The sequence below is a fragment of the Corythoichthys intestinalis genome, chromosome 19 (genome assembly GCF_030265065.1).
Source record: "Corythoichthys intestinalis isolate RoL2023-P3 chromosome 19, ASM3026506v1, whole genome shotgun sequence".
NCBI classification, from domain to species: Eukaryota; Metazoa; Chordata; class Actinopteri; order Syngnathiformes; family Syngnathidae; genus Corythoichthys; species Corythoichthys intestinalis.
Window position 1 is genome coordinate 23,223,159 of NC_080413.1, and position 12,444 is coordinate 23,235,602.

Genomic DNA, 12,444 nt, shown 5'->3' on the forward strand with positions numbered 1-12,444 from the left:
AGACTTAAATCCCTTTGAAACTCTCTGGTGGTACTTGAAGAAGGCAGTTGCAGCACGCAAGCCCAAAAACGTTAATGAACTGGAGGCCTTTGCCTATTAGGAATGGGCAAAAATACCTGTGTTGTGTGATGTTGTACTAAGTACTAAAGTTATACATACCTAAAGGGTTGATTAATTTTGTCAATGAAGTAATCACAGAAAGGCCATAAATTGGAATATTCCAAAAATATTTTTCTTATTTCAGTTGTAATTGTCTATTTGACATGTCATTATTTAATGTGATTATAAACAAGATGAAAAATAAATGTCAAAAACTCAGAGGGTTGAATAATTTTGAACACAACTGTAAAATCCGTTTCCATATCAGTTCATCGAAAACCTAACATCATGAACTTGTCTTGAATGAAAGCAACTTGTTATCAAACAAGGAAGGAAGACAAGTTCAGGGTATAGGAAGAAACAACAATTCAGAGAAAAACCAAATCCGTCCATTTGATTGTATCTGGTTTCCTCTTTTTGAGCATGTCTGTCAGTACGCCATGTTCTCTAAATGACAGTCACTTTATTGCATAACAAGCACAACGAATATTTTGATCATAGCTTTAGTTTTGCAATGTTAAAATTAAGTATTCTTATATTTTGATCCACTTACAGCTGCTGAAACCTGCACTGTGACTTTTTCAGTTAACAAATGCAAATGAAAAAAATGTTAATCTCTCAAAGTGATTTAATGTAGTGGCATAAGAAGGTCATTACAAAAATCAAGAACAACACATACTACTGTACTGCTATACACAGTAGTAGAGTGCAAAAGTCCAAGGCCCTTCTTATAGTGTTGCGTAGCACTATGAACATAACCATAGACACAGTATGATCATTTGTGACTTCAATACTACATTAAACTGAAAAACATTTTGTGATACTACTGCTCAATGCACTTATTTGTCACATACATGAATATACTTTTTAAAAAGATGGACTGACTGACACATTTAGTTATTAGTTAAAAAATGAACACACAAAAGTGCAATTTACTTAATAAAAATCCCTCTAATTCAAACAACACAGCTTGAGATACCCAAAGACTTTTGCACTGTACTGCATTAAATATTACAGCAAAATAAACATACGTTAATAGCTTCATTTGACAGTGTACACTAAAATGCATTTATACATGTACATGTACTCTATAATCGTACTACTCTGGAATGACACGTATGCAAGGGCGTAGGTTTTGCCTCAACATTGGTAGCGACGATATAAAAGCATAACCTCCATGTACACTTTTTGCTCGGGATGGGACATTAATAAGACCAAACAGATTGCGGGAACGGGGTTCAGGGCTACATTTCTCATGTCATGCCTATAAATCTAATTAATTGATATGCTAAATCAGAGGTGCTCATTACATCGATCACGATCGACCAGTCGATCACAACACTAGTGTGGGTAACTCGCTGCATCCCCCCAAAACTTTTTTTCTAATGTACGTAGCTAATTATGATTATGTTGTGTATATGTTGTGTTGTGTGAGCAACATATGTGGTTATGCAGCACCCCTCTCTCTTTCCAGCTGAGTACACTACACAAACAGATGGACACTTCTCTCTAAGCAGCTTCCTACTCGGATTTTGCAGGTTAACAAGTTTACACGGTTTAAAGTAATGCTAACTCTGATGCAGGTCGGACTTTCAGTAGCAAAATTTGTGGTGTGCTCTCCACCTCCACAATATTGGTGTCTTTTTAAATTGGAGTGGCTGCTGCTGGCCGAAAAAAAAAAAACCTTCTAATATTCCTCCTCTTTTAAAGGGGTGGAGCAGGTGGAATGAATCTTTTGGGGCGATGTGAGTGTGAACGTGTGTGTGTGTCAGGGGTGGGCCAAGGCAAATGTGCGTTTGAGGGGGAAAAAATAGATCGGCATATTCAGCAAGTGAAAAGGGGTAAATGTTTGTTTGAACATAATGCAAATAGTTCACTTAATAATGCTAGGGTCAATTATATATTTGCAACATATGGGAAGACAATCTGATTGACCTATTTAACTGAACCAGTGGTTCTTAACCTGGGTTTGATCGAACCCCAGGGGTTCAGTTAGTAAGTCTAAGGGGTTCGGCAGAGGGAAAGAAACGCAGAGCCCTATTTTCGGATGCTGATCAAATCCAAGCAAAGCGGATTTTTTGACCAGGTTTTGGACTGTTTTGCTCCCAATTTAAAGGTTTATTCCATTTCTTTTAACTGCTAGTCCTCTATCTGATGGGAAGAGCAACAGGTTTGCTCAGTGGAAGGTTGACTCACACTTGGTATGAGGGAATACAACAGAGCAATGGGCAGCATGGTCTCAAATTTTTACTTGTGTATAAAACATGCTGTCAAAATGAGAAGAGTTTTGAATGGAAATTTGTTAAATTATTAGCTTGATAGCTTAGATATATTGGTTTTAAATTTGGAAAAAATTGTAATATGCTTTATTAATCTAATTTCGAAGGGTTCTGTGAATCCACGTGTGAAACTCATGGGGTTCGGTGCCTTTAGCAAAGTTAAGAACCACTGAACTGAACTCATTATATCATGCATATAAGGTTGCTTAAAAGTTGGTGGATACAATTTGAGCATCCTGAAAAGTTGGTAGTGTTATGTCCCGACTGTCCCTATGCAAACCTACACCCTTGCACGTATGTACACGAACTATACATATGTGCTATACATACAGTATAGTATATAGCTTGAAATCAAGAGGGCAATTAACAGATTGCATTGTATGAACACCACCTCCTCCAACAGAGCTTCACCGGAGGCACAGAAAACAAAAACTTCGTATTTAATGGCAGCTGCCAAGAAACACAGTCCCTTTGTAATGAGGCCATCAGAGTTACATCACAGACCAAAAGGACTGAACCATGGGGGAGTAATTGGTGCCACATTGTTCTGCTAAGGCACAATTAATGGCAGGAAATTAAATTCCTGCCAAAAGTGGAACACACACAGTGAATAATGGCCCTACAGTTATGGGGTTTGTGCTCTGAAGACAAAGATTGAGTAGTAGAATATCCTCAGTCAAACATAGGATTCTTTAGCGTAGGGAAATTCCTCAAACACAGACTGGCTGCAGCTTCGTGATATCGCCTCCCGATGACCTATCGTGGACACGGACTCTGACATGGTCCTGTGCCGGAAGTTCAGTGTCTCACGTTCATTTTGCGCCTCTTGTGTGCAACTTTCAATGCAACAGTTGTCGACGTAGCTTGGCGGTAAAGAATAAATCAAAGATGAAGGGCGGGATCTTCTCTCGAGAGCTATGGCATCATAAACAGTCATGGAAGAGTACTCAGGGACAAGAGGCACGGTGTGTACCGCCTGCTCATACGGAGGCGGATTGCAGGGAAGCTTACTGTCTACCTGCCTGAACACCTCAACAGCTGACAGTGGCCGGCGCTTGGGTTCAGCAGGAGCGAGCGCTTCGCTTTGAGAGTCCTCCTGAAGCGTTTCACAAGTGGAGGAATTTTCTTTTCGCTGCTCTTTCTTCAAGCTTGTCCGCCCAAAGCCTCCTAAACTCCGTGTACGCATTAGGACCTTACAGGCTGCTCTCAACGAGTTTGAACGCTTCATCTCATCCGCATTAATCACAGACGAGTCGTCGTGAGGCCTCGAAGAGGTTGGGATGCCATGGCTCGTTTTCTTGGGACAGGGTGGCGAGCTTGCCGGAGAGTTGGTAAAGACCGAGCCCTCAGATTGGTTGGAGGCGGCACTCTCGAGGGATGAGCTAGAGCAGCCCATGATTTGATTCTGGGTGTAGCTAAGAGAGTCAATGTTAGAGCACAAAACAGATCGCTGGGCTCCTCTTTGCCTCGTCTGCCAGAAAGAATCTTGCGAGATTGGCTTTTTCAAAGGTTGCTCTGCAAAGTCCTCAATGGAGCAGTCTTCATGACTCCTGGAATAGCCGCAAAGATTGAACGAATCCACCGAGGGCAGGATGGTGGGCTCTGAGCAGCGGCGGTTGAAGGCGGGCTTGACATTGAAGATGGCATCGGACGAACATGTCGAAACAGTGACGCTGAGACTGAGGGATGGAGACGACCCGCTTCCCCCGGCCTCGCCATCCCCCTCTGGATCGGTGCTGTCGTATGCTGAGTCGTGAAGCTGAGAGGACACAGAATCTGTAAAGAGAGACTCCATTAACTTTATGTACAAAGTAACAAAATGAGATTCTTGTACAGGTAGTCCCCGGGTTACGAACGAGTTCCATTCCTACGCTGGGGTCATAACCCAAATTTCCGCGTAAATTGGAATTAACACTTTAAGTACCCCTAATTGTCAAAATAACTCAACAAAAAGTCCCAAAATTAGAGTGATACCTCGTTTTTTGCGCTTAATGGGAACCAGAAGCCGCCACAATAAGTGTAAAACCGCGAAGTAGCACCCCCCCACCCTAAATTTTTGTGTGTGTGTGTGTGTGTTCTCAATGTATTTATTCAGATTTAGCATTGGAAAGAGATACATATAAGACATGTTTTTTCACTTTTTTCCTCCAAAGTATAATTAAAAAAAACTTTTATGGATATATCTATATTAATAAATGGTTTTTAAGCACTTCAAATGTAATAATTATGATGATGAATAATTTTAAACATGTCACTGTCCCACCGATTTATTTATAAACAAGAATAAAGTAGAAAAATGTTTGTCTTTATTAAATGCTTCATTGAATGAGTCCACTCAAATGCATTCAAGCTGTTCACTTACACACAATGAGTTGCCACAGCAACTGTTTAACAAGCTAAGCGATGACTGACGCATGTGGCGCTTTGAAGTAAGTGTCTCTAGCAAGCCTTAACATCTGTCAAATACCGTTAACTTTAATAAGCAACTCCAGCGCACTGCCTGACTAAGAAAACCAGCAGGAGGGAGAGTGAGACTACGCGATCGGATCGGGACAGCTCATCTGTATTTGTTTATTTATTTTCTAATTGAGAAAAAAATCAGCCATGAACTGAGGGCCCAAAGTTTGAAGCACGAATTAGCGAAGGTTCACTGTATTGTATGTGTTTAATGATGGAGGATACACTGCTCTGGCAGCATTGGGGCTGGCTGTCATGTCGCCTTGTATGACTGGGGACCAGACTCGTCTGACATGGATAAAGGACAGCTGCGCTCTGGTTTGGCCCACATAAGCCTGTAAGTTGTTTCAGCCAATATATGTGTATGCATTTGTAATTAAATTTAGAGCTACAGTTTGTGGAGTTAAGTATGAGTGATTTGCGATGAGAATTGTAAACACATTAGCATTCGTAGCATTTTAGACTAATTTAATCCACTAAATTTACATATTGATCAGAGTAGATGTATGTCTGAACACCAATTGTTTTGCGTCAAGTGTTTTATTGTTAAAAGTGCGTCGTTTTGAACATAAGTGTAAATGCAGTGGGGCAAATAAGTATTTATAAGTATTTAGTCAACTACTAATTGTCCAAGTTCTCGCACTTGAAAATATTAGAGAGACAAAATATGGGACACCCCGAGAAAATCACATTGTTTGATTTTTAAAGAATTTACTTGCAAATCATGGGGGAAATAAGTTTTTGCTCAATACCAAAAGTTCATCTCAATACTTTGTTATGTACCCTTTGTTGGCAATAATGGAGGCCAAATGTTTTCTGTAACTCTTTACAAGCTTTTCACACACTGTTGCTGGTATTTTGGCTCATTCCTCCATGCAGATCTCCTCTAGAGCAGAGATGTTTTGGGGTTGTCGTTGGGCAACAGGACTTTCAACTCCCTCCACAGATTTTCTATGGGGTTGAGATCTGGAGACTGGCTAGGCCACTCCAGGACCTTGAAACGCTTCTTACGAAGCCACTCCTTTGTTGCCCTGACTGAGTGTTTGGGATCATTGTCATGCTGTAAGACTCATCCACGTCTCATCTTCAATGCCCTTGTTGATGGAAGGAGATTTTCACTCAAAATCTCTCGATACATGGCCCCATTCATTCTTTCCTTTACACAGATCAGTTGTCCAGGTCCCTTTGCAGAAAAACAGCCCCAAAGTAGGATGTTTTCACCCCCATGCTTCACAGTGGGTATGGTGTTTTTCAGATGCAATTCAGTATTCTTTCTCCTCCAAACACGAGAACCTGTGTTTCTACCAAAAAGTTCTATTTTGGTTTCATCTGACCATAACACATTCTCCCAGTCCTCTTCTGGATCATCCAAATGCTCTCTAGCGAACCGCAGGCGGGCCTGGACGTGTACTACCTTCAGCAGGGGGACACGTCTGGCAGTGCAGGATTTGAGTCCCTGGCGGCGCATTGTGTTACTGATAGTAGCCTTGGTTACTGTGGTCCCAGCTCTCTGTAGGTCATTCACTACGTGCCCCCGTGTTGTTCTGGGATTTTTGCTCACCGTTCTTGTTATCATTTTGACGCCACGGGGTGAGATCTTGCATGGAGCCCCAGATCGAGGAAGATTATCAGTGGTCTTGTATGTCTTCCTATTTCTAACAACTGCTACCACAGTTGATTTTTTTATACCAAGCGTTTTACCTATTACTGATTCAGTCTTCCCAGCCTGGTGCAGGTCTACAATTTTGTCTCTGGTGTCCTTCGACAGCTCTTTGGTCTTGGCCATAGCGGAGTTTGGAGTGTGACTGACCTTGGAGTGTGACTGAGTGTGACCTTGTGGACAGGTGTCTTTTATACCGATAATGAGTTAATACAGGTGCCAGTAATACAGGTAACGAGTGGAGCCTCGTTAGAAGAAGTTAGACTTCCTTGACAGCCAGTAATCTTGCTTGTTTGTAGGTGACCAAATACTTATTTTCCACTCTAATTTGGAAATAAATTCTCTAAAAATCAAACAATGTGATTTTCTTTTTTTCCCCACATTCTGTCTCTCATGGTTTAGGTTTACCCATGTTGACAATTACAGGCATCTCTAAGCTTTTCAAGTAGGAGAACTTGCACAATTGGTGGTTGACTAAATACTTATTTGCCCCACTGTGTGTGAGTTTCAGCTATACAAGCTTCAAAAACCACAATTGCCTTGTTTGCTGTCTGTCAAGCTGAACAATGCCACGTTTAGTGAGGACAGAACACGGCATATTAATAAAGTAAAAAAAATAAAATAAAAAAAGAAGAAGAAGGTGGACAGCGTCGTAAAGTCGAAAACATGCACAGTAACTTGAGTATGTCATGACCCCGGGACTACCTACAGTATACTAAGTTACAAAGACATGTCTACTTCTCGTTATTTTGGCTTATTAAAATCGGCTCAGACAACAACAGAATGTAAAAATGACTCAAATTATTTGTTTGAGCTTTTGGGGACTAATAAAGCACATAAGTGCATAAGCAACATATCATTAACAATGATCACAGACCTTTAAGCCATGATCTTCTGATATTAAAAAAATTATCTGTCTTGTCTGAGGAAAAATACCCATAAAAAGAGGGTGTTTTTGTCTTCCAGGGGCGAGTATGAGCTAAATTAGCATGTTATTCTTCGCCAGTTCACAAGCTTAGCAAATTTATGGTAAGACCTTCTTGTTAGCAGTTGAACTCCATTTTTATAAGAAATGATTATTAGCGCACCTTCATCTGTGTCCAGGAGATGTGGGATATTCTCTCCAAGAATCTCAAAGTGTTCAATCAGGAATTGCGTGAGCTCTGTGACCTGTACCATACAATATATATCACAAGATGTCAAAGTTTTCGGAACCACACAGCTGGACATTACAAAATATATCTAGTTACATTTTTCATCGCCTCCTTCTGCTCTTCAAGTGGCGTGACCTCCATCTGCAGCAAGGTCGGGGCGGTGCAAACCGCCAAATTGTAGGCATCCATTTTGTTTTGGTGGGCATTCTCAAGGACATGATAGAGGACACAGGCAAGGTGCTGCAGGAGGAGTTTGTTGGGCCCAGGTAGCTTGTCCACCACTCTGTTAGGAGAAAACAGGAACAACGTTTTGGACTTGGTGCCTTTTTTCATATTTAGAAAAAGGGAAGTTGTCAGAGTCTAGCTGGTTGGAAACCATTTCTTAAAACACACTATATATAAACAAACATCAGCAAATTGCATGTTTTTTTTTACAAACAAATGTGATCTCTAAAATTGTAATCACAGTATAAGCTGAGACTTGCCCACCTTTTGAGCTCTTGCTCTTTCTGCTGGCTGTCTTCCCTCTGGAGCGCATTTATCCACTCGTTGTAAAGTGCACACATCAGGAGACTCTCAGGAAGTTCTTTGAGAAAACTCTAAAGGTAATAAAAGACAGAATTTAGACTTGAGATTTCACAAAGTGGTCACAGCCAGCAGCACGTTATTATGGAAAAATGGTTTCATGGAGAGAAAATTACATGTTAAAGCCTTGACATTTCAAAAGAAATTTTATATTATTATAATGTGAACACGTGAGGTACGGATTGTAAAAAAAAAAAATAATAATAATAATAATAAGCGTGGAGAACTTTGCGCTGATGGGAACACGATTTATCATTCATAACATATTTTACATCAGTATATTATTTGATTCAACCATACATTGAAATCCTTTTAAAAACTTGCTTATGTAACATATTGTTACGTCATTTACGTGGGGCAAATAAGTATTTAGTCAACCACCATTGTGCAAGTTGTCCTACTTGAAAAGATTAGCGAGGCCTGTAATTGTCATCATGGGTAAACCTCAACCATTGGAGACAAAATGTGGAAAAAAAAACAGAAAATCGCATTGTTTGATTTTCAGAGAATTTATTTCCAAATTAGAGTGGAAAATAAGTATTTGCTCACCTACAAACAAGCAAGATTTCTGGCCGTCAAAGAGGTCTAACTTCTTCTAACGAGGTTTAGCAAGGCTCCACACGTTACCTGTATTAATGGCACCTGTTTTAACTCATTATCGGTATAAAAGACACCTGTCCACAAACTCCGTCAGTCACACTCCAAACTCCACTATGGCCAAGACCAAAGAGCGGTCGAAGGACACCAGAGACAAAATTGAAAACCTGCACCAGGCTGGGAAGACTGAATCTGCAATAGGTAAAACACTTGGTGTAAAGAAATCAACTGTGAGAGCAATTATTAGAAAATGGAAGACATACAAGACCACTGATAATCTCCCTCGATCTGGGGCTCCATGCAAGGTCTCACCCCTTGGCGTCAAAATGATGACAAGAACGGTGAGCAAAAATCCCAGAACCACACGGGGGCACCTAGTGAATTACCTACAGAACGCTGGGACCACAGTAACAAAGGCTACTATCAGTAACACAATGCGCCGCCAGGGACTCAAATCCTGCACTGTCAGATGTGTCCCCCTGCTGAAGAAAGTACACGTCAAGGCCCTTCTGCGGTTCGCTAGAGAGCATTTGGATGATCCAGAAGAGGACTGGGAGAATGTGTTATGGTCAGATGAAACCAAAATAGAACTTTTTGGTAGAAACACAGGTTCTCGTGTTTAGAGGAGAAAGAATACTGAATTGCATCGGAAGAACCCCATACCCCCTGTGAAGCATGGGGGTGGAAACATCATGCTTTGGGGCTGTTTTTCTGCGAAGGGACCAGGACGACTGATCTGTGTAAAGGAAAGAATGAGTGGGGCCATGTATCGAGAGATTTTAAGAGAAAATCTCCTTCCATCAGCAAGGGCATTGAAGATGAGACGTGGCTGGGTCTTTCAGCATGATGATGATCCCAAACACACAGCCAGGACAACAAAGAATTGGCTTTGGAAGAAGAATTTCAAGGTCCTGGAGTGGCCTAGCCAGTCTCCAGATCTCAACCTCATAGAAAATCTGTGGAGGGAGTTAAAAGTCCGTGTTGCCCAACGACAGCCCCAAAACATCACTGCTCTAGAGGAGATCTGCATGGAGGAATGGGCCAAAATACCAGCAACAGTGTGTGAAAAGCTTGTGAAGAGTTACAGAAAACGTTTGGCCTCCGTTATTGCCAACAAAGGGTACGTAACAAAGTATTGAGATGAACTTTTGGTATTGACCAAATACTTATTTTCCACCATGATTTGCAAATCAATTCTTTAAAAATCAAACAATGTGATTTTCTGTTTTTTTTTTTCCACATTATATCCCTTATGGTTGAGGTTTACCCATGTTGACAATTACAGGCCTCTCTAATATTTTCAAGTGGGAGAACTTGCACAATTAGTGGTTGACTAAATACTTATTTGCCCAACTGTAACTACGATTAATCGAGATTAATTACAAAGCCAAATCAGAATAATATTTTTATAGGAGTCCCACCTCTCATATTAACACAATGATACAATGAATATTTAAAACACAATGATAAGGTAAAAAACATATCGGAACATATTGTAATCTAACTAATAAACTGGTTTTACAGTGGTTTAATTGAATTTTACACACAAAACAGTGCATTGCCAGGCCATATGCCAATAAAAAGTAGTATATTAGATAACTATAATGTAGCCTAAAAGTAAGGCTGCAACAACTAATCAATTAAATCAATTAAAATCGATTAATAAATTAGTTGCCAACGAATTTGATATACAAATTTGATTTGATTGCCAGCAGCCATGAGCAATCCCGTTTGGGTTCCTGTTTGTGTGTAATGTGTGGCTGCGAACGCACGCAAGTGAATAGAGCAAGAGAGAGAGAGTTCACTGCTTCACTCAGGTTGGGTTGCTGAATTAATAATACTGTATTACAAAGTGTCGAGAGTTAGTTTGTCTTTTGTGATATTAGATCCAGTGTGTCTCCATCAGAGGTGAGTAGATAGGCAATTGTACTGTTTTGTATTTTTTTGTTGATGCGACGTTACTATTTAGCATGGAGCGCTAAGATAGTTAGCGGTTATGATAATCAGTGTCTTAAGTGTCTGTTTGTATTGTGTTTTGGAGAAACATATTAGCACTTGAGTTAGATGGTAAAATTGTCTTACTTCTTTTTACCGAGAAACCACACACATAAACCCATTCAGCTTAAGAGTCTCCTTTCAAAACTCCCATTGGAACTGTAAATTGTCATACAAGAGAGTGTGCTTTGGATTTGGATTGTATTTATGAACAACTGTTCGATAAAGAAAACTGATTCATTACAGTCTTCCTCCTCTTTATTCGATTTTGTTGCTTAGTTTGTTCAAAGAAAATAAATACATCATTGACACAATTTATGTCAGTGCTTTGCCCACAAGAAAAAAAAATGTCAATCAGCAGAACTTTTTTTCGTTTGAATGAACAGGACTTTTGTCTGATCTGTGTACTGATAATTTTTTTTAATGTTTTATACGCAGAACCTTTATTAAAAACTTTAACAAGTTTTATATACTTATAACACTACATTTGTAGACTACAGTTAAGTCAAGAAGCTGCAATAAAATATTATTTTTGAAGGAAATAGGCTTCCGTTTTGTTTTAGTTGTTACTTAGAACATGCCTAAAACAACTTCAAGTTAAATTGTGAAGGTAATTGAAAAAAGTGATATTTATCCAATTAATCGTTGCTTAATCAATTATTTATAAAATGTTATTTGCAGCCCTACCTACCTACAAGTAAAATATTTTTGGTGATGCAGCAAGACAAAATTGAATTTCACACTTTTTGAGTATAATCCAAGCACACTATTATTTCTCTCCTCTACCGGTTCTGAAGAATAATAGTTATAACCCATTGGCCGTTTCATTAGCATTCCAGTGTCACATATTAATGCAGTGAAATCGGAAGAGGTCCGTACTTTGAGCAGCCCGACCAGCAAAGCAACAGGCTGCGCCTCCAGGTCCACTTCCAGGCCGCTGTTGAGCCTCTCCCTGACGTCCCTCATGTTTTTGTTGTTACATGGTTTCCGAAACACTCCCTCTGTTGACGGCCCCCTTTTCCTCAGCAACACCAGTATCTCCTGGCCAGAGGAATCAATGTTAGATTAACAGTGGTGTATAATGTGTACCAAACAATATGCACTCAAATGTTTCTTGTGCTAATTAGGAAACCAGGACAATGAATGCATTTAATTGGAAAGAGAGGTTGTTGTTTTTTGCTCGAAACAAATCTGGAAGGGTATAAATAAAATCTTGATGCCTTGTTTGATTTTACTACTCTTACAAACATGGGACTTTATTTACACAAGTAGTATAATATGATTTGGTGAATTTGATTGAATAGAAAGGCAGACTGATTCTGAACTTTGCCGATGTGTAGATATTCAGTACAGTAATTTTCGCACTATAAGGCGCACCTGAGTATAAGCCGCCACACACCAAATTTGGCATGAAAACGGCATTTGTTCATAGATAAATCGCAGTGGACTATAAGCCACAGCTTTCCTCACTGTATTGTGGGATATTTACACCAAAAGATATTAACGGATAACACTTTATTTGACAGTGGCATCATAAGACTGGCATAAGACCAAATGAACCACTATGACGCTGTGAACCAATTAGCTGCAAAGCGTCATTGCTTTATCATTGCTTTAA

At 39.9% G+C, this 12,444-nt stretch overlaps 1 protein-coding gene across 2 annotated transcripts in view; it reads right to left on the reverse strand.

Annotated features, from left to right (window-relative positions):
• Positions 1-709: 709 nt before the first annotated feature.
• tagapb (T cell activation RhoGTPase activating protein b) overlaps positions 710-12,444 on the reverse strand; it is a 47,199-nt gene continuing 35,464 nt past the window's right edge. For both annotated transcript variants that reach the window (XM_057822013.1, XM_057822014.1), the window contains 5 exons: positions 11,706-11,867; positions 8,139-8,248; positions 7,746-7,932; positions 7,584-7,665; positions 710-4,154 (listed from right to left, as the gene is read on the reverse strand). In XM_057822013.1, coding sequence (XP_057677996.1) covers positions 3,055-4,154; positions 7,584-7,665; positions 7,746-7,932; positions 8,139-8,248; positions 11,706-11,867 — 1,641 coding nt within the window. In that variant the 3' untranslated portion in view covers positions 710-3,054. The remainder of the gene's footprint in view (positions 4,155-7,583; positions 7,666-7,745; positions 7,933-8,138; positions 8,249-11,705; positions 11,868-12,444) is intronic.